The 23,464-nt window shown below is 40.0% G+C and overlaps 1 protein-coding gene across 2 annotated transcripts in view; it reads left to right on the forward strand.

Annotated features, from left to right (window-relative positions):
- adam19a (ADAM metallopeptidase domain 19a) overlaps positions 1-23,464 on the forward strand; it is a 273,169-nt gene that overhangs the window by 210,670 nt on the left and 39,035 nt on the right. For both annotated transcript variants that reach the window (XM_051943831.1, XM_051943832.1), the window contains 4 exons: positions 173-368; positions 1,830-1,938; positions 14,397-14,601; positions 16,880-16,957. In XM_051943831.1, the coding sequence (XP_051799791.1) occupies positions 173-368; positions 1,830-1,938; positions 14,397-14,601; positions 16,880-16,957 (588 nt within the window). The remainder of the gene's footprint in view (positions 1-172; positions 369-1,829; positions 1,939-14,396; positions 14,602-16,879; positions 16,958-23,464) is intronic.

The following is a 23,464-nucleotide window of genomic DNA, read 5'->3' on the forward strand; positions in this document are numbered from 1 at the left end:
GTTCAGATTATGAAGGACTTGAGGCTGGCTATTTACATCTTGGCCACTCTCTATAAAAGGAATCGCATCTCTGCATCATATCTCTGAGATTTAACACAACACAGTGATCTCCATGTCTTCTGCTCCTCTCTTCCTCCCTCCACGCTCAATGCTTGTTCCCTGTCTGTGCCAGTTGAAGCAGGCAGGGACCATGTGCCGGGGGCCAGCGGGGGCATGTGACCTGCCAGAGTACTGCACCGGGGCCTCTCCTTACTGTCCTGCCAATGTCTACCTGCTGGATGGATCCTCCTGTCAGTACGGACTGGCCTACTGCTACAACGGCATGTGCCTCACCCACGAACAGCAGTGCCTGCAGCTCTGGGGCTACGGTAATAAAAAGACCACACAGCACATACAGTATCTCCTCATTCAGTATTACAAGGATATGCTGCACATGCCCTCAGACCAGTGTTAAGCCTTTGTTTAAGCACTGTAGAATTAGGAACTTGGTAAAAATGGTCTGTATTTATATAGCGGTTTAATATACCTGCAAGGTACCCAAAGCACTTTACAACTTTTCAGTAAAGGTTTTGAAAGTCAGTGTTTTGTTTTAGAATTTCAACCACTAAATAATTAGAACTTCCATTCGAAACTGCTTTAAACTTTTCGGTTAACAAATTCGACGGCAGTTGTACTGTACTGCATGTCAATGTTGACAAATACAATGCAGAAATTGAGCTGAGACGAACCTGTCAAAATACACACCCATCAAAGCCAGATGTCCTTGTTTCTTCTCCCTCTCAGATGTGAAAGCTGCATTCACTAGCATGACAGTGTTTTTGCAGCAGCACAATAGATAAAAGCAATATGTGGACTTTCAATATGCATCATCTTATTTTGGTTTTGCTCTGGGTCTTTGTGGCAATGTGAGGAAAAAAGTCATGATATCATAAAGATGCAATGTCATTTTATGGAAATGGAACATTAGGAAATAATTATTCTTGTAAAATATATATTTTTTTATTTTAATTTAAAAAAATACTTATTATTGTTATTAGTGCACTATACTGCTACTACTACTATCCTACTTTTCAGATTACACACACACACACACACACACACACACGCACACAAATTTCAGGAACAATGTCTTATCATTAGAAAAACTGCAGCCTATAAAATGCTTGTTCTAGATTATGAATTCCTTAAAATTTTGTGCAGATGAATATACACTATGTGTTTAGCCAGGCTTTGCATAAAGACTGCAAGCAGAAACTACTCTTTAAACATCATCAAAACTGAAACAGATCCATCTTCCAACATCTCCAAAGCTGTCTTGTTTTTAATTGTGCATTGCTTTTTTAACTTCTGCAGAATCAGCAAAAGATTTCACCTAGTGATGCTTTAGAAGACTTTAGATTTGGAGCTGTTCTTGAAAAACAGCTTAGCACACTGACACAGCATCTGAAAAGGCCTGTTGCCAGGTTTTAGCTCTGCTGAACATCTACTGTGAGCAAAACCCAGCTGACTCTTGATTCCACTGGATGAAATTGATATTGATCTTTTCATCTGATTTTGGCTTTGATGCCAAACAAACATATTTCTCAGAATGTCTGGCTCCTCTTAAAATTTAATATTCGCCATGTCTCCGAGGTGATGCAGGTTTGGCCCTATGTTTATGGTTAGCACTGTGATTTTATGCAACAGACAGGTGGCTCGCCAATTTGTTGTCAAGAGCTTTGTGAGTGACAGTTTGCTGTCTGCAGAGGAAAATGTGGCTAATACAGTTAACAACAGTAAAAAGCAATAGCCCAAGTAAAGAGAACTTATGAGGTATGCTGCATTTCCAGGAGCTCGACCAGCCCATGATGCCTGCTTTGAGGATGTCAATGCAGCAGGGAATGCTTTTGGGAACTGTGGGAAAGATGAACATGGCAATTACATGAAGTGTGAGAAAAGGTAAGACAAGCTGATGCATCATAACACACATTAGAAGCATAAGCAATGCATGGACTGTCAAGTATATAATAGGACTGTTGTCAGAAATCATGACGGCAAATGCATATTGTTTTTGTCTAGTATTTCTATGTAATTAGCACTTTTCATAATGAATCTTTACAACTGACTTGATGATATGACACCAAATTTCTTGTTCAAGTATTTTAGTTTAATCTCATCACAGACAAGCATGTATTTAAGCCATTTTGTACTAGGAAAGTGAAACACAGTGTTACAAAATCGCAAAAGCAATAACACGCACAGTAAGTCAAAATGATCAGGTACATTTTTGAACAATGTCTAATAATGTTATTTTTTGTAGGGCTCTTTTCCAGACATATGTGCCAATATACAGATGTGATACTAAACAAATGAAGTGATGTTAATGACATACTGCATTCCAAACCAGGAAACAAGTGAAAATCATCAGCTGCACTAATACGCAATAAGAAAAAAGGGACAAGATCGATTCATATGTCCCCTAGTATCCCCGTTCTTATCCTTTGTGATTCTGAATTGATGCACATAGCCAAAAAAGATTTTAGTTTTTCCAACCTCCACATTCACCGTTCAGTGTACATTGGCCCAAAAAGCATTTATGGTCCAGTAACTTTGTTCCATTTAACTAGAAATATTCACAGACAGTTGTTCTGCTCTGTACTGCAAACCTAAAAAATGTTTCAATATGTAATTAAAAGTTACTTGCACATCAGTTTTGGGCAGAAGACAACAGATGTAGGCTAGATTTGCCCTGAATTGCTGGAGAGTCTGGACACTGTTGAGCTGTCTTGGCTGACAGATCTCTTCAATGTCCCATGCTGGCCAGAGACCGTATCTGTGCAGTGGCAGATCAGGGTAGTGGTTCCAATTTTCTAAAAAGGGGGGCCAAAGGGTGTACTGTAGTTGTTTGATATCACACTGCCCAGCCTCCTGAAAAAGGTTTATTCCTGGCTGCTGGAAAGGAGGCTCCAACCTATTGGCAAACTGCAAATTCCAGAGGAACAATGCAGATTCTTTAGAAGTGCAGGGTATGGTGGGGGCCATGGCTAGGAGCCATCTGGTCCTGTTTGTAATATCTGTGGACAGAAGCTCAAGAAAGTACCAGGTGAATAAGGTATTTTGGTTTGGGAACTTCATAGCCATATCTCTGCTTTTTGTGGATGTTATGGTTCTGTTGGTTTCCTCAAGCCATGACCTCGTTGCGAAGTGTGAAACAGCCAGGATGAAAGTCAGCATTTTCAAACCCTGGGCCGTCGTTCTTTGCTGGAACACATGTATCATTCCCTCTGGCTGCTGCACCAAAGAGTTAAAATATACAGAGATTTTGTCCACGAGTGATGAAAAAATGGAGTGTGAGATGGAGAAGCATCAGCAGTAATGTGGGTATTGTCCTGGACTGTCATGGGGAAGAAGGAGCTGAGCCAGAAGGCAATCCTCTTGATTTACCATTTGGCTTACCTTCCAACCCTCACCTAAGATCAAGAGCTCTGAGTAGTGACTGAAAGAAAGAGGTCACATAGATGCAAACAGCCAAAATGAGTTGGAGAGATTACAGATCTCAGCTGTGGAGAGGGATGTCTGTAAAGCCCCAGTCAAAAATGGAAAAATCATATACATACAGATTGTGATTTAGATTTTTTTATACAAACATTGAAAAGGGGCTGCACGACGGTTCGGTTATTAGCACCGTCACTTCACTGCGAGAAGATCCTGGGATCTTTATATGTGAAGTTTGCATGTTCTAACTGTGCATGCTGTGGGTTTTCTCCAGGTTCTCCGGCTTCTTCCCACAGTCCAAAGACATGCAGAGGTTAATTGATGATCCTAAGTAAATAAGTGTGAATGTGAGTGTGCTTGGTTCTCTGTTTCTGTATGTGGCCCTGTGATAGATTAAATTAGATTCGATTTATTTATTTGTCACATGCACATACAGTATGACAGTGAAGTGTCGATACAAAATGTTAAAGTAGGTAAAAAAAAGTTAGTACTGTCAACAGTTAAAATTTTTAATCAAATTAAGCATACGGTTGCTGTGGATTAATTTTGATTAATCACAATTACATATCATTCATGTTTAATGTATATTATTCGCGTTTCATTTTACATGCACAAACAGACTTAAGAAAGAAGAGAGTATATATGCACTTAAGGTGTTTATTAAACATGTTTAACGGTTCATGTTAGAATCCCCGACTAATGCATGCTTCGCATTAATGTGGCACTGTAAGCTGGAAGTGCTGGAAGAGTGTGCATATTACTGTATGTCGGTCGACTGTTCTGTTTTGTTTTTTCAATTTAAATTTATCACCGAGACAGCCGATGTGCTGTTTAGTAGGGCCCGACCGAATATGGAATTTTTGAGGCCGATGCCGATTCCAATATTTGACAGAAAGGATTCTAGTAATTGATTAATGGGCTGATTAATTTTAGAAATATATAATGAACAAAATAGCTTATTTTTTGGTCCCTTGACGCTTACAACAACAAAGATGTGAATTACAGGCAGAATATTTAACTGTTTTACAGTACTTTGTCCTTTAGTGTTTGTTTAACTTTACAACAGAGAGGAATTGTCAAGTACTAAAACACGTAACAAAGCATTAAACCTCTATGAAATTATATAACCTTAAAAAGAGTCAATCTATAAATAAATTATAAAATACATCATATACATACATATATATATATATATATATATATATATACTGTATACTGTATAGAAGCAAAATGAGTTGTTATAAATGCAGTCCTCTCATGTACTTTAACATTACATCACTTTTTCTCTATTACATTATTTTCTTTGCCATGAAGTCCGGACTCATATGAACCAAAATAAAAACCAGAGACACCTTTCTCAGATGGAAAAACAAGTCTTTGACAGAGTTTCAGAATATATAATGGTCACAAATAGCCCGACAGTAATGTTGCTCCATATCAACACACACAGTGAGTTGCTGTTACAGCCTGGGTCACTGGTCACAATTGCAAGTGAAAACAAGCACTGAATTTCCAGAGCTCAGTCTGTTTTAATTTTGACAAAGGTTGGTTTCAACACAAAAGGGAAGTGTCTGACATCAAATGGGTGTTGCTGAAATTAAAGAACCAAATATAACAAAAAGTGACCTTCTCTAGGAAGTAAACTCCCAGATTGTGGGAAAAATAAAAATAGATCAAACAGAAATAAAAGCTCCAAGCAAAAATACAAAGGCAGGGCCGTAACATTGTTAATTTCACAACATCGTTATAAACTTACCTGTCGGCTCAGCCCACTCCTGTAATGTTGCCTTGGCTGTAGCTTACTCCTATATATTACTGAGAAGACAGTGGTGAGGACTGAAGGCTGAATCGAGTCAGAGCTCCAAGGACAAGGACATCATTCTGTGCGACTTCGCCGCTCAACAGCATTGACTGTTTTGTGAGAAATTAAGAATATATCGGCATTTAATAGCCACAACTAAGACCGATGATGATTATTTTTGAAACGGACTATAATCGACTGATTTAATTGGCCGGTTGATAAATCAGTCGGGCCCTTGTGTTTGCCGTCTTCCATTTCAAATTGGTTGGTTTTGCCACTTCCTGATCAACTGCCCATTTGTGCATGCGTGACAGCATGCGCAACAGTAAGTCTACTGAAAGGATAAATAAGGAGTGAAAGGAATGTCCAGGTGCTTTCGAATGCACCATGTAGACGTAATGTACTGTACAGTCTGTGCTGCTACAGATACGAGGCAAGGGCAACACGACCCCCCTGAGGAGGCTGCTCTTCGACCTCAGTCATGCGGACGACAGTTGGACTTAGTCGTGGTCGTCAAAACGGGACAGTAAGACACCAGCTAGACTGGATTAGACTACAACAGTGGTTCTCAATTTTTTTTTTGTGCCAGGCCCCCCCTTCAGAGGACATATGTCACATGGACTGTACAGATGCAGATACTTTTTTACCAGCAGTCAAAAGACTTGATTTTCCACTGTTAAAAAACGTGCACAAATGCAATGGGCAATGAAGGAAATTTATTTCCTCATTTTTAAAACCAACAACACAAGATAACAACAATCTAAAAAAAAATAGACTAAAATCCTTAAAAACAATCTCTTAAAAAATAGACTAAAATCCTACTAAAATCTATAAAAAACAGTCCCGTTGGGGGCGTCAGATCAATAAAACAGAGCACACTGGTCTTTTTGAGGCTATGCTTATCTTGGCCGGTGTGATAGTCCTTCAAAGGGAATATTCTCTGGGGAACAGGCGACGCAGGGCGATGAGTGACGAGCCGCACACTTCCTCCTTGGCCTCCGTACCTCCGAGTCCTCCTCACGGCTGGTCCGTCGTGATGCAGCGCTGTGGAAGAGGGAGCGTCACTCAGTTTTCGGCACACCATAAAAACAACCAACCACACACACACTGCTGGGTAGGATGGTTCACGTCCCTTCACTTATCTGGGAATCTGCGTTGTATCAATCCTCCTCGGCATCCGTCGCTCACTTCAGCCCTCCGTTCCTGCCTCCGTGCAGCCACGACCCGACTCAGTCCGCCTCCGTCCTCTCCCCTCGAACCAGCGCTGCTTACTGCATGTAGCGTGGAGTTTCTTTGGCTCGGTCCACTCTTGTGTCGCTCCACTTTGTTCCCCGTCTGTCCCCAGTTCTACTCACGGCTGCGCTGTTACTCCTCTGCTTGGTTTCCCCCTTGTGCGCTCCGTTAGTCCTCCGCTTGGTTTCCCCCTTGTGCGCTCTGTTAGTCCTCTGTTCGCCTCCCCTGTTGCACATGTGTCCCTCTTTTCTGCATCAGCTCAGGTAGCTCTGTCCAATCAGTCGCGGTCTCCGCTAAATCAGTCCCAGCTGTCTTCACTAATTACAACTCAAAAGAAAAAAAGATCACTCCACCCAGTAACATGCACACTCCAAATAAACTCATGCAACTACAAAATAGAAACACAACAAAATAACCACCACAAACAAAACCATGCAACTATAAAATAAAAACCTAAACAATTAAAATAAGCACTCCAAACCATGCACTAAAATACACACTAACAAAAATACAACTGGTACTGTGACACATATATATATATATATATATATAGTGTGTGTGTGTGTGTGTGTGTGTGTGTGTGTGTGTGTGTGTGTGTGTGTGTCATAGTAGTGATGGCAATTCAGTAGAATTGGCAATTCTCCTAGTAGAATTGGCAATTCTCCTAGTAGAATTGGCAATTCTCCTAGTAGAGATGCCAATCGCAATCTCTACTAGGAGAATTGGCAATTCTCCAAGTAGACTTTGCGATTGCTAACCCTAACCCTAACCAATTCAGTAGAATTGCCAATTCTCCTAGTAGAGATTGCGATTGGCATCTCTCCTAGGGGAGATTGCGATTGGCATCTCTACTAGGAGAATTGCCAATTCTACTGAATTGCCATCTCTACTGTGACATATATATGTATATATGAACTGTTTTTACATTAACCTGTTTTTAAATTAAAATGTGAATATGCAGGGCTGTGTTATTTTGTCGGATTCCATTTTGTTGTTTTTCACAGTAAAGGTCAGGAGTGTGAAACTCATTTTAGTCCAGGGGCCACATAAAGCTCAATTTGATCTTAAATGAGCCCCAGTAAAATTACAGTATAATAGCCTAAATGACCACGACTCGAACGTTTTCCCTTTGTTTTAGTTTAAAGAAAGTGCATTCTGAAAATGCTCACATGTAATGAATTACTTTCTTATGATCACCCTGAAATTTCTTCAGAAAAAAAAGGTAAATTTTTTAACAGTATTATGCCTCAGTTGATCATTTAGAATAGAATAGAATAGAATAGAATCACATTATTCATGCCCGAAGGGAAATTCAGTTGTCAGGGTTCTTATCTGTTTAATTTTGAATTGAAGAGCTTGACTGCTGATGGCAAGAAAGATTTCCTCAATCTTTCAGTCCTGCAGCACAGGGATAGGAGCTGTCCACTGATGTTTTGTTGTTCACTGAGGCAGATGTGAAGGGGATGATCCATGTTTTTCAGAATGGCCTCTATCTTGCTCAGTGCCCGTCTCTCCACCTCATCCTCCAATGTGTTAAATGTGATTCCAACCACAGAGCCAGCTTTTTTAATCAGTTTGCTCAGATGGCTTGCATCCTTGCTCTTTATACTGCCTCCACAGCAGACTGCAGCATAAAACAGGACACTTGTTACCACAGACTGATAAAACATCGGCAGCATCTTACTGCAGATGTCTAAAGATCGAAGTCTTCTGGGGCAATAAAGTCGGCTCTGGCTCTTTTTGTAGATGACGTCTACATTTGTAGACCAGTCCAGCTTATTATCAAGGTGGACACCTAAATATTTATATGATGTCACCATCTCGATGTCCTCACCACAAGTGTTGACTGGCTGAAGAGGGGGTTTGGATGAAATCTATGATTATTTCCTTTGTCTTTGAGACGTTAAGTAGCAGGCAGTTTTTGTGACTCCAGTCACTGAAGGCACTTATCAGATCTCTGTATTCAGCTTCATGTCCATTTCTGATACATGCCAAGATAGCAATGTCATCAAGAGTATTTCTGAATGTGGCAGGACTCAGTGCTGTATTTGAAGTCAGATGTATACAGTGTGAACAGGAATGGAGCCAGGACTGTTCCTTGTGGAGCCCCAGTATTACTCATTAATGTCCCAGAAACACAGTTCCCCAGCCTGACAAACTGTGGCCTTCCTGTCTGTGATCCATAAAACACAGGAAGGATCCACTCCCATATCTGTGATCTTGTCTTTGAGGATGGTGGGTTGGATGGAGTTGAATGCATTTGAAAAATCAAAGAACATGATTCTCACATAAACTCCAGGTTCCTCCAGATGAGACAGGGCACGGTGAAGCATGAAGAGGATGGCATCATCCACTCAAATGTGTTCTTTGTATGCAAACTGCAAGGAAACAAGTTTGTCTTTGACCCCAAGCCTCAGTAGACGTAAAACCAGCCGCTCCAGAGTTTTCATGATGTGCGAGGTCAGAGCAATAGGTCTGTAGTCATTTACACGTGTGCATTGCAACTGACAGATCACAGTTTATCTACAAAGGCACAAAACATTCAGTCACAGCTATCTGGAACTGAGCAATCTAGTATTTTACTGTATGATCAAAACAACTTGTCAAATTCTGTAAAAAATTTAAATTTACCGTGGACCTTTTCCTCCCAGTCGCTCGCGCCCCCCCCCCCCCCCCCCCCCCCCCCGCCCCCGCCATGCCTCCGCATCCCTCCAGGCGGGGCGCTCCCCACTATTTGAGAAGCACTAGACTACACAGTAATATAACTGTACACAATATATTAAACGCCAATACTGTCTAAGGGGCTCGACACACAGGAAGCGACAGTTGAGGGGGGAATGCGAAAGTCATCGCAACAGGAGATAGATTCAACACACGGTGCGCGATACTTGGCAGCGGCAGGCGACGGCGACACACGGCGTGCTGTGCAAAAGCACAGATCGCTTGTCTCCCTCACTTCTGATCGGCTGTAAAATTGGAGGGATTTTTTTACGTTTTCAAAGATTTTCATGACAGAAAAGCATAAAGATGATGAGCCAGAAGATATTGCTTGATTTAGCCGAAATTTTACTATTGACATTGGCTTATGAAAGTTTACCCTGGCGCCAACCAACTTCCATGCAGCAGCTTTTTTATTTATATATCGATAGTCATTAAGGGAAGGATCATAAAGACTCGGGAAGTCAGTCATGGCTAAAATGATTTGCTCCTCAATGTTGAAAAGGGCTGAAAACAATGGTTGAAAACCGGAGCGGACCATTAATGTATAGGAGCAGACTGCACTGTGTAACATGCTGTAAGCTCACTGGTAAGTGAGTGAAACCCTCGCAGATTGGTTGAAGCTCCAGGCGACAGCCACAAAAGCTGAACATTTTTCAACTTTCTTGTATCACGTCGCAAGCCAGCGGGTGCACATTTACGTGAACGTGCGCGAAATTTCACATGCACGAATGTCGCCGTCGCGTTGTTGGGAGGGGGGAAAACGATGTTCGTCTCGTCGCACAGCAGCCATAGAAAATGAATGGAGCACGACTGTTGTCGCTTCCCGTGTGTCGAGCCCCTAAGTTCACATAACGTGTCTGCTTGCGAGATAAGCCACGGTTTCCACTGAGCCTGGGCATTGCTAATTTTCACTTGTGTAGCTAGCTAACGTTAAAAAAACAGCCACAGAAGGATGGCAGGGGGATCGTCTGTGGAAGGTTTATTTTATTTTATTTTTTTGTTTGTTTTTTGGGAATTACAACCTGTGATTTTTGGTTGGACTTTACATGACATTAATGTGTAACTAAACCCCCTGTCACACCCATAGACTGTATATAAAGTGGACGTAGCATCTGGCTCCAAAATTGAAGCCCACCCGGAAGTGTCAAAAACTTGCAATATCACGCGGTCTGCTAGGGTTGGCTCCAAAAAGCTTTTGCTCCATAGACCCCAATTCATTTTTGGAAAAAATAAAATTTGATAGACTGATTTTCTACAGCTTAGGATTTTTTTCCCGTTAGTTTTCATGGTCAAAATGAGAGATCAGGTGGCCGATCTTAAAATAAATCAATACTGAATTTTAAATAAATCGTTAAAGTTGGCGGAGCCAGGGGGCGTGGCTATACTTGATTGACAGTCCCATAGACTGGTCCTGCCCCGAGTTGCTCTCCGGTCCAGCCTTTTTGATGACGCTTTTTACGTCACTGGCTCCAAAAAATCCAAAATGGCGACCAGGAAGTAGCAAAATCTGGGCTTCATTTTCTCGGCGTTGAAACCAATGGGTGACGTCACAGTTAGTTCACGCCTGGTCACACCAGATTTTCATGTACTGTTTGAAAACTACATTCTGTTTGTTTAATGCTGGTTTTTATAAATTTGGTGTCAAGGTCATAATAACATCAACATTGATGTGTTTCATCATGGTACAGTAATAGCATTTAGTTTACAGCTCAAAAAACATTTACATGTTAAGTACCTCTTTAAGCTTTAAGTTGTACACATAAGATTGTATCATAGTTGATGATGAAGACTATCAAAGGGAAAAACATAGTTCAGTCAGTGTGAATGTTGTAGGAAACAGTAAAGAATGAAGTGGAAGGGAACCATCACTAGCTTTTCCCAACCCAAAAAAGAGAGGAGGAAGAGCATCCCAAAGAGGAGATGGAGAAGGAAGAGTTGAGAGAGAGTAAGAAATGAAGGCAAGCAGAGCTCAGACAGGGAAAGGTAAATCAAAGACTATCTTCAGTCCAGCTGGTCCACGTGGTATGAATATTGCTTTCATATAATATGTCTGAGAGGAAAAGCCAACGAAACCAACCAAGTCCAGCAAATTTTATGCTTTTCAGACGTCACTGGGGTTTTTGTTCTCAATGACGTCCAGATTAAAGACGAGTCCTGGTTTGGTAGTGAAGATGCAGTGCCTCAAACTGAACGTGAAACTGCATTGCAGATGGACGACGGTCAAATACGTGGAAACCTGTTTTGTATTTTTGCGGCCACAGTTCCAGGACAAAAAAGGAGATTTGTACGGAAAGACATCTGTCACAATAATTACCTTTTTTGACAAAATATTATTTGATGTAGTTAATCTTTTAATTTTAAGATGATAAGTAGATACTTCATTCTTAGGAATATCCATATAGTGAAATTATAGAGTGGAAAAAAATAAATAACTCATAAATAAAGAGCATCGAAAAATAAAAAACACATATATAAGACAATAAATATAATAACATGGACTCGAACTCTGTTCAAGATGAGTTGGTACTGTAATCATTGTGGCAGGCCTAACATTAGCATAGATCACACAAATGCATATTTCTGAAAACAGTGCATAAGATAGATATGTCTAATCTCAATCTGATTTGCTGCTAAATTTAAGAAACACTTTTAACATATCTAGCATTTGGTTTCCTCAAAGTGTATAAGGGCAACTTTATTTCAGTTTAAATCTTTTCCCCTTTTCATTAGACATGTCAAATCACATATTGTGATTGACAGCTAATAAGAACAATTCATGTGTAGGATAGCCTGACAAATACAAATGATATTTACTTATTTAACAAACTTATTTCAGCAGTATTTGCTGAGAGGCCTTGAACTTTCTCAGTTGTCTGAGGTGATAAAGACAATGCCTCACATTTTTCACCAGACAGTCAATGTGTGGTGTCCATGATAGATCCTCAGAGATATGCACTCCCAGGTATTTAAAACTGCACACCCTCTCACAAGTGTCCCATTCATCCTCAATGGGGTGTAGTTTCTCTACTGTCTCCTCCCAAAGTCCACAAATAGCTCCTTGGTTTTGTTCAAACCAAGGAGCTATGTTAGTATGTTAGTATAACGCGAGCAGGTTGTTGTCCTGGCACAACTATGACAGACTTTCAACCTCCCCTGTATACATCTGCTCATCACTGCTGCTGATGCAACCAACCACAATGTGATAGACCAGCGACCTATCCAGGATGTTCCCTGCCTTCACCCTAAATTAGCTGGGATGAACTCCCCCCCCCCCCACACACACACACACACACACACACACACACACACACACACACACAACTCTAATGAAGATTTACCGGTGTATAGATAAGATAGGATAAGATCTACTTTATTCATCCCGGTGGAAATTGTTTTGCCAGAGTAGAATAAACAATACAAAATGAACAAAGGTTAGTGGAATATACAAATTTACAATGAGGTTAGTAGTAAAATAGAAATAACAAAGAATACATAGTACAAAAGTACAAAATGCAAGTTTCTAAAAGTGTTTGTGTAAAGTGTCTAAAGTGTCTTAAGTTTGTGAAGTGTCTAGAAGAAAATAAGAAATAAAATAAATAAGAAAAATAAAATAGCGCAAGTACAAGATGTAAACTGTATACTAATACTAGTACCAAGAAAGATTAACACAGATGAACTTAAGTAAGAGAAACAGATGTATTGCACTTGATCAATGATAATACAGATTTTGATACAGAATTTGATACAATTAGTACAAAGACCTTTGAAAAGTCTGGAAAAACTGTGTGATCATTTTAATTTATCCCTTTTCATGTGGGGAGTTAACAGGAAGTCAACCATGTTCTCCACTGGTTTGACTAAGAAGGATGCTAATGAATATTTCCATGGGGCCCAAATTTGTAAAAGTATGCAGAACAACCATAGGCCCTATGGAGGACTGTGTGTCACAGAGCAACTTCCATTTAAATGAGTGAGACACCATTTTGTAATCTGGTATCCAGTTCCCGTTAATGGGGCAATGCGACATAAGCTTGAGCATGCGTTTGCTCACCTGTCAACTTTTTGTAAGGCACATTCTGTTTTATAGTTTCCATGTTCTGTTGCCCCAAAGTGGCCAAAATTACTAATTGCAGCTTTAAAGAAATGATAATGTTATATTTTTACTGTTAAAGTTCACCACTACAGTCATGAAATCTCTGCTGCTGTCAGTAAACTGCAGAATTCAGTGTTTAATCATTCACCCTAACAAACACATGCATACACAAGCCCTCTGTAAACTGTCACCTCAGGTCTCAAAGGAGCAGTTTCCATGGCACAGTGCCAGAGCTAATTAATGGAGCCAAATTAGTGACTTAGCCATGTAAATGAGCTCATGGATTAAGGTGGTTGACAAGTGCCTTGTATGATCTACCGCTGCCCAAAGCCATTATAGAGTCCCACAGGAGTCATTAGACTGTTTTCTGGCAACAGTGAGCCACAAGACTGATTAGAGGATATGTAAATCTGCCTGGTATTAAGACATGTGAATGATGTACACACAGTCGCTATCTGTCCATCATTGTAAAATCTCCATCATTTGTTTTCCACAAGATGTGTGTGTATTTGCCATTTTGAATCTCCATATTAATGAAGAGATGTGAGCTCTGACCAAAAAAAAAAAACAATTAATGAGGGCTACTTACACAGTATATTCAACTCTAAACTCACAAGGTTTCTGATGTTTGAAGCTGTAATGTCAAGAGAGACACTTTTAATGCCCCACTGTACTCACAGTAAGCTTTACAAGTAGACAGTGCTTGATGGACATTTTTTCTTGCCTGGCGTTGGTGAAGGTGGACGATGGTTGATGGGTGTATGTCACCCTGCAGACAAGACTCATGATTAATATTCTTCAATGCCTTTATGATTTCTTCAGTTTTTCATTCATATTCAGTCACATTCCAACCAAACTGCTGGCAGAGGAAGTAGCCACAACACATGTCGAATGTTCAACTTTAGTTGAAAATATTAGGAAATGGATAATCATTTTGTGTCTATTCCCAGCTGCTTCCCAATGTGGTAGCTGCTCAGTAGCATCACTAAAAAAAAAAAAAAAAACCCAAAATCTCTGCTGATTTGCCCTTGAAAAATTAAGAGTCATGCTCATGTGTTTGTATCTCTATCTCAGTGATGCCAAGTGTGGTAAGATCCAGTGTCACAGTGCTGCCAAGAAGCCCAAAGGCACCAACGCTGTGTCCATCGATACCACCATCAAGACAGGCGGCATAGAGGTGAAGTGTCGTGGCACCTACGTGTACAGCACCCAGGATGGCCAGGGTGACCTACCTGACCCTGGCCTCGTCATGACCGGCACAAAGTGTGGAGAGGGCAAGGTTCGTCCACACCAGACTGGACTTTACAGTCATTCAGTTGAATTGTGTAATTAATCACATAATTAATTAAAATGTTATTGAGAAGGCTTTTTTGTCCTACACTAGGACTACAGCAGAAGTCAATAAGCATTTTCAAGCCATTTTCAAGCCATCCAAATTCCAGAGCATGTGTTTCCAAACTTCTGACTAAACATTGCTATAGTATCTTCAATAGGAGTTTTAGGATCTTCAGTCAGTGGGTTTACCTCCTGTAACTGTGGAACTGTTTGTGCAGTTCACAATAGCTCAAGGCTGAAAAGACAGTTGAAGTGAAGTTTCTGTTGAAGTGATAGTGATGTGTGCTCACGTTCATCAGTACATGTAAACACACTTACTGTACTGTATTATATTGTATATACTGCATATTGTATTGCAACCTGGACTACAGTTCCAGATTTGCAAATATCTGGATTTGGCAGCCCCAGGAGAAGGAGCTCCATCATCAAGGATACAAATAGCTGTTTATAAACCAGGAAGTGAGTCAAATGGGATTTGTTCATGCAACTGAACTTTGTGTTTTCATAATGTGCTTTCATGGCAATTTGCATCTAATGCTTTTATGTGAAGCTATCAAACATTCTACCAAAAAATTTTATATTTGATATTGATAAGGTGTCTAGCGCTAGTATGTATTGCTAAACGGAACCTATAAGGTTGTTAAAAAGGATTGGAAAAGATTTTAGTTTTGAGTTTAAAAATTCTATACCCCAACCTGGGAGTAACATTTTTCATTGAAATGTTGACTTAAATGGGACAATTTTATCATTTTATGTCCGTCTCATATCTCTTCTATATAGGCTCTTTAACTTGATCTTTTATTTTCTCTAAGTAGAGGAACAACAACATAATTCATTCCCACTGAAGATGGTAGTCAGTTGACAATGTTCCCATTGCATTTAGTTGCTTATATTATCCTACTGAATAAATAATCAGGGTTTTACACCAGCCGACCTCATTGAAAACTAAATATCACTGGGAACTAGATGTTCTGCTTGAAGTCAGATGTTTGTTCAAGGCACTTTTTCTGACCCTGTGAATTGGGTTTCAAGATAAAAAATAAAATTAAAAAAAATCCTAAGTAAATCCACCTACAAGCACAAACATACAAAGGTCATACAAATTAAAAGCTAAATCATGCATGTGAAATCCATATGTCTGAAAATGCATGTGCACAAAGTGATATCTACACTGCCTTCTATTCCACCAGCAAATTCTATTTCTCTATCAGTCTATATTGCTTTCCCTCTGCAGCATATTCCAGCCACTTGAATTTCATTTCAGCTATTGTGCGGGACATGCTCAAAGGACTGAATGGTGCTGTATGAGTAATATATTATAAATAGGCAGCGGAGAATATTGTCTGCCATCCACCATGATGAATTTTAAGTCATCGTATTGAACGGGCCTTTTCTCAGCAGTAAATGCACACATAGCACAAAGCTTCTGCTTCTAATCACACCGTCACACATTCAGCTACGCTAAATTGATTCCCCTGCTAACGAAAATAAAACGACAACAGGAAGACTAGGAGATACAGTACCAATGCTGATACTAATATTAGTAGTATCACAGTTCTGTGATGGAGTGCTACATAAGTGCAAACGAAGCCACCAAGAAGCCAGTTTCAACTTTGAAAGTTTATACAATGGTGTGCTATACATGAAAACTAATAAAAAGATTTAGAAATGTAAGACATTTAAATGCTATTACAAATGTGAAACCCAATTTGCTGGTATCAATTGCTAATCAATGCTATTAAACCATCATTTATTACTTTAATTGCATTATCCAGTTGAGATTTTTGCCCTACACCTAGCATTAACCTTTCAGTACTCGTGTTTCATCACTGGTATTGTCCTTTGGAAATGTCTGTGTCAGTGATCCGTTACACCACTGACTGCATCTACCCAGTGCCACAGTGCTATAATTGTCAAATCACAGTTAAGAAAGATATTACATAGATCATTTGAAAATTGATTAACGGAATATCAAACCTGTTTGGTAAAGGCAGCTCAGTAAACACCATCACAATCTTTAAAAGTCAGACTCTAAAAGTAATGATTTTGAACTCGATCTATAACAAGATACTGATGTATTTGCCAAATTTCTTCAGGCAGCTGGGGTTCTTCCAAAGCCCAGCGGCACTGACAGAAGGCCGATCAAAGCCTGTATATGTGTGTGTGAGTGTGCATTGTAATCTTTACCACAGTATGTGATCTTTCTCCTTGTGTTGCCACAGGTGTGTAGAGACCGTAGGTGCCAAAATGCCTCTTTTACTGAGCTGGAGACTTGCATCGCACGCTGTCATGGCAATGGGGTATGCATGTGCCTACACACACACACACACACACATTCATCCAACAGACTCAACTCACTTAGCTGCTGGGCATAGCTCCCTAATCTTATTGTGACACTTTGTCCTTGGGCAAAGGTAGCACTTTGCAGCACTGTCACCAAGTCTGTCGTAAAAAGCAGGAAAATAGATGACTGGAATACAACAGCAACTGAAGTGATGAACTATTTATTGGAGCAGTACTAGCAAGCCTGAGGCAGATAAGGAGGAATCATACATAGTTTATGAGTCAGTATCCAAGCTTTGGAGTGGAGTGTTTGGGGCATAGACACTTGTTACCTTAAGAGAAGATAAAGCTGCTTTATCAAGAAATTTATATTGGGAAGTCAGACCTCTGACGATAGTGTCGGAAAGGGAACAGAGCTATTCATCTGTTGATGAAAAGAACATTCCACAAACATGACCTAAAATGTAAATATAATAATTTTCCTGTTCAATTTCACTTTTTAGCAGCTCTTTGCAAGATAGATATACACACACTAAGTGACAACAAATGAATGAATCATGGCTAAAGTATCAAAATCCCTCTTGATATTTTAGCCACTGATTGCAGCAACAAAGGGAATCCAGTGCTTGCTATGAGACAGCTAATGAAAAATCTGATGCTGATACAACGAGGAATCTTGCCTCCATACAGAAGGTGATGACTGACCCAGCCAAACATATTATAATGCAGCCTTTGTGCGGTTGTACTCCACAACACCCTTAGTTTCGTATCAGTATTTCAAGTGTTTAAAAATGTTTTGTAGTCTTTTGCATCATTTTCCGTATTAATTGTACCAGAATATTTCCCCTGTTTATTTGTTGCTCATGTGTCCATTATTGTCAGCTTTGTGAGTCTTCACAAAGGTGAAAAGGAATACAGCCAGATTGATATCCAACTAAAAATCAGTCAAAACTAGTAGTGCCATAGCACCACTAACCAGAGCTGCAGTGGCTGTCCTCTTAAAATAATATCACAGATGACAAGCAAGTGCTTCAGACTTGGCACAAGAGTTATCAGCAGAAACTGGAATTTTTGTGACAGCTTAGACAATGTAACGGACATTGCATTATGTCAGCCTCTCTGGGGGAAAAATTGCTTTCTCTCAGATACAAAGCTGCAAAATTTAAACTTTTTAAAGAACATAGATAGATTCCTTTCTAGCTTTTTAAGTATCTGTATATATTGTGTTATATGTATTTTATACTACTATTTTTTCCTCTTCTCGCTTTACATTTGTTTTATTATTCTCTTTGCTTATTCCTCGGGTGACAATAGCAGCTGAAACCAAAGTCCTTGTGTGTTGTTTACGTACATTAAAGCTGATTCTGCTTCTCATTCTGAAAAGAAGCCTGACAAATATGGGCAACACAGTTTTGATCAGATGATATATTTTTCTGGGATGTGCAACTGAAATGATGTGATCCAGTGTATTTGGAATGAGCCTGACCAGCACTACCACAGTGAATGCATCATCCTGACAATGAAACACAAGGATGAGATTGATAGGGGTTGCATAAGTGCAAAGCGTGTTAGAGAGATGGCATTTATTTTTGGAAACTTGAAATCAAGATGAACCAAATACTGGCTGACAAGATGATCCCCAGCTTGGCAGAAGGGGAATATTCTAAAGGACATTGCAAAAATGACACAAGAGCTTCTGAAAAAGAAATAAGCAAAAATTATGACCTAGCCAAATTGTGTCACCTGTCTTGAATCAAATAGAACATTCATTCCAGTAAAGAGCAGCTGAAAGATATTGTACCATAAGAATGGCAGAACATCTCTTCATTACTTTTTGTAACAATGCTATGCTCAAGGACATTTGAATCTAAAATTTGGTGGACACACATAGTCATGAAAAAAACACAAGGTTTGAATTTCAGTCCATGAAAAAGGCACTGACTTGTTACATTTAGTTCCTACTATGGGGTTAGTATTTTCAATATAGTATATCAACATTATTAGTTTTTCATTGTACATAAGAGCAAGTACCCCACTGTTGAACTCAAAAGTACCATTTTGAACTATTTGAAACTTTAGTGGTATTGCACCAGGGTTTAGTCACTTCTGTTGTATACTATACAGTCAAGCCCAAAATTATTCTTACACCTAGCACATTTTAACTTAAAGTTCCTTTTAAATGTAAATAAAAGCTGAGAAATTATTTTTTCCACAATGATGCTTCTTCGTAGTGGTTAGCACTTTCGCCTTGCAGCAAGAAGATCCCCAGTTCAAATCCCGGGATAGGCCTGCGATCTTTCTGCATGGAGTGTGCATGTTCTCCCTGTGCATGCGTGGGTTTTCTCACAGTCCAAAATATGCTGAGGTTAATTGATGACCCTAAATTGCCCGTAGGTGTGAATGTGAGTGTGATTGTTTGTCTGTATATGTAGCCCTGCGACAGACTGGCAACCTGTCCAGGGTGTCCCCTGCCTTCGCCCGAGTCAGCTGAGATAGGCTCCAGCACCCCCTGCAACCCTAATGAGGATAAAGCGGTGTATAGAGAATGGATGGATGATGCCTCTTGTACATCATCTTGCTATCTTTTGGGAAACACCTGTGTCATTTGCAATAAAAAAACTTGCTTGTTGTATAAAGGAACTTTAAGTCAAAATTTGCTAGGGGTATGAATAATTTGGGGCTTGACTGTATTTCTTGGAACCACTTTCTTTGAGCTAGCTCACTTGCCAACTCGTTTTCACAGGTTATAAATTGCAGCAGCTAGAGTTGACATGTTACTCATTATGTGGAAACATATTTTTAATTCTAGCCAAAGTTTCAGATAAGCTGGGCTACTGTCTGTCTGTGTGGCATACCCTGGACAGGATGCCAGTCAGCCCTGTGATTGACTGGCATCTTGTCCAGGGCATGCCACACTTCTCACCAAATGTGAGCTGGGACAACCTTCAACCCACCCATCTAAAGGATACAGTTATGTTCATAATAATAGCAGTGTGTTTAAAAAGGTGAGTAAACCTCAAAATTCTTCAAATATATTGTATTTTAATGCATAGTAAGCACTGTCCATGCTGGAGATAATGCTTCGCCTGGCCTTCTGCGTACCCTCACATTAGCAGGAGGAAGATAAAGCTGGAAAACCAGACTCATCTGACCACAAAATCTTCTTCTGATTCCCGGCTTTCCAGTTCTTGTGTGCTTGGGCCCAACGACACTGAGCTAACCTGTGTCTCATTGATCAGAGACTTCTTGACAGCCTTGCAGGACCTTAAACCATGATCGTAATAGTTGGCTACGTGCAGTGTGGGTGGAACACTGAAGACCAGTTTGGTTTGACCACTGCTGCTGAAGCTCCTGTGATGTCATTTGGCAGTTTTCCCTGCACATGCAGATCAGGATACAATCATTTTTTGCTGAGGAAACCCTTGGATGCCCAGATTTTGGTTTGTTTCCAAGCTGTTGGTTTGTCTGTATTTCTGCGAAGTGTATTCAACCGCTGAAAGTCTGCATCTGTACTTCCTGGCTATCTGGCAGCAGCTGTACCCTTTCTGGCTGAGAATCTGTATCTCCAGATGTGTTACCTGCATTAATTTGCTTGTTGTAGCCGTTTTTGTCTCTGAAGGACTGTCAAATGTGTTGACTTTATATAGACACGAAACACGGCAACACAAATTGTGTCTTTTAATATTAAGCACAACCTTCATTAGTGGATTACTGGTACCAAAATGACCCAGTACTCAAAAGTTCTTCCGTATTTTTATGGAACCAATCAATTTAAAGTTTTTAATTGCTTTATTAGAATTTGTTTCGTATTTTGACTTTGACTGTACCGAAAGAAATTCCACTTGAGAACCTAAGAATGATTTTTCATGCAATATTTCACAAATGCATGAGATGTCCGAAAACTTTTTTCCATCACTGTATATACCACCACTTTCTCTCTTCAGGATTAACTTATCAATGGTAAGCAACTTGCTTATCTGAGTTGCTGGTTTATCATCCAGAGTTCACCGTGTAGAAAAATGTCCAATCATCTGTTTGATTAGCATCTGTCACATTCCAATCACACAAATGTTTTTTGAACAATATTGATAGCAATGGCGACTTTAGGGGGTGGCCTGGGGTGGCCGGGGCCACCCCTGAAATCTCATTGGCTACCCCTGCGGCCACCCCAGATCTGATAGGTAGTTGGTCACATGGGCGTAACGGACGCGGGGTACGCGTGGGACATGTCCCCCGCACTTTCCACATCTGTCCCCTCTGTCCCCTGCACTTTTTTCAGCCGTTACAACAGCTAAACCCGTTATTAGCATCCAGTCACGTGTTTTCCCGAGCCGTCTTTGAATGCACCATGAGCGCATGCTAATGCAGGTGTTCCACAGGAGACGTGCTGCTGAGCAGTGCTGAACGTGCGTCTGGAGTAATGTTTAGCAAACCAACCAGAGCTAGCAAGAAGCAAAAAACTTTACACAGTTCTTTCCAAACAAACCGTGTAAGTTGTGTGACCTTGTTGGATGCAAACAATGTTAGACTTGTTAGCTAAATGATGACAAGGTAAAGCGTGGCAATATATCAATATGTTAAGCTAGTCAACAATAATTTAAATGTTGTTGCCTCTGTTACATTACTGCTAATTAGTTTATTCTTGGAATAAACCCAGTCCTCTTTCATTTCTGGGTAGAAGATGTGCTCACAATTGCTCTCCATGTATTTAAGTCTTTTGGTCCCAAAAGAGGCGAGTCAGGGAGGAGAAAAAAGAATAGGCTATCTATGGTATAAAAGTGGTTAAATTTACAACTATTTTTACTGCTTCTCTTTCAAATTCTATCTCAGAATTTTGATTTTCAGATTTTTTAAATGATTATTTCCATAACAAAGAGCAGAGTCAGGCAGGAGATGGACCAGAGGCAGCGGCCAGCAGTAATGTTAACCATGCAGGGTCTGCAGAGGTGAAAAAAATATGTATCTATGGGTTAAAGTGATTTTGAGGTTAAATTCTACTGCAATTTTTACTCTTCCTTATGCTATTTCAGAATTTTTCTTACCACATTTTTTATGTTTATTGCCATAACAGAAAGAGCAGAGTCAGGGAGGAGCTGGATCAGAGGCCAGCAGCAGGGACAAGGATGTAGGGTCTTTACAGGTAAGGAGAGATTATAACTTCCTGAAAATAAGATATCTATTGCAGGGAGAAACCAGGCAGTACTGATCATTTCATGTTCAGTGTTTGGCACCTTTGGCTACTCGTCCAGTAGATGTTCAAGGGACATTGTTGTCAACTTAACTAGAGTTTGGCCACTAAAACTTTAGATTTTATAGTTTAAAGTTTTATACTTTATAGTTTAAAGAACTAGCCTAGTTGGTTCCCTGGTATTGTACTGTGGCTGTTAGGGAGTATGTGGTTCTTTAGCCACTAAGGACGGTGCAATTAAATGTAATTAAATCGCTCTGAAAAATTTGTCCCCCTCACTTCTGAGATGGTGATTACGCCCATGTAATAATGGGAAATGGAATTTAAAAATAAACCAGAATAGACACCTTTATTTAACACTTATGAGACAGGAAAACATGGGAGAAAGAGGGGATGTCACATGCAGCAAAGTACTGGGATTTGAACTGTGGTCGGCTGTGTACATGGCATTAAACTCCGCTATGTCATCGCCACCCCACACTAGCTTTGTGTCCCATCAAGGCCACCCCGGTAAAAAAGTCCTGGATACGCCACTGATTGATAGGCAGGTCAACCCTGTTGCCATCTTAGCTTTTTGTTAGAGATCAATTACCTCTCAGTTTTTTTGTTTGTTTGATATATTTAGGTCTTTTTTTGTCAGCACATAGAACTTATACAGTTGTTTTTGTATTCATTCTGATATGCCTGTTTATGTTCGTTTGGCCTTAGCCATTCAGGAAAAGCTCTTAGGCACTGTGCCTAAGTGTTTTATATGGTAGATCAAATCCTGTTGTCACAGGTGCTTAAAATAAATTTAAAAAAAACAGAAGCCATCATATTACAGTCAGTCTTGACTGTAATACTGTAAATATACAGTGTACTATGTTATACTGTGTCTTGGTTACACCTGACAGTAGCTCCCTAACTATACAAAAATGATGATGATGTTTTGATCTTTGACAGTGAGCCAGATTCTTCTCTGAGAACAGATTTACTCTGTCATTTTTCTATATATAATTCTACTGGGCTCAGGAAAATGTACAGCAATGTAATGCAGTATGGCAGTTGCCATAGTATGACTTTTTGATAGCTGAGGGGCTTCAAGCTTCAGCTGCTGACAGCTGATATTACCTCCGCCAGGAGGTTATGTAGTCACCGGAGTTTGTTTGTCTGTGTGTGTGTGTGTGTGTGTGTGTGTGTGTGTGTGTGTGTGTGTCTGTTTGTCTGTTTGTCTGTTAACAGCATAACTCAAAAAGTCTTGGACGGATTTTCACCAAATTTTTACAGGATGTCCGGAAGAGTAAGAATCGATTAGATTTTGGAGGTGATCCGAATCACCGTCTGGATCCAGGAATTT

This window comes from Acanthochromis polyacanthus, chromosome 23 (assembly GCF_021347895.1).
Source record: "Acanthochromis polyacanthus isolate Apoly-LR-REF ecotype Palm Island chromosome 23, KAUST_Apoly_ChrSc, whole genome shotgun sequence".
In the NCBI taxonomy this organism is placed as follows: Eukaryota; Metazoa; Chordata; class Actinopteri; family Pomacentridae; genus Acanthochromis; species Acanthochromis polyacanthus.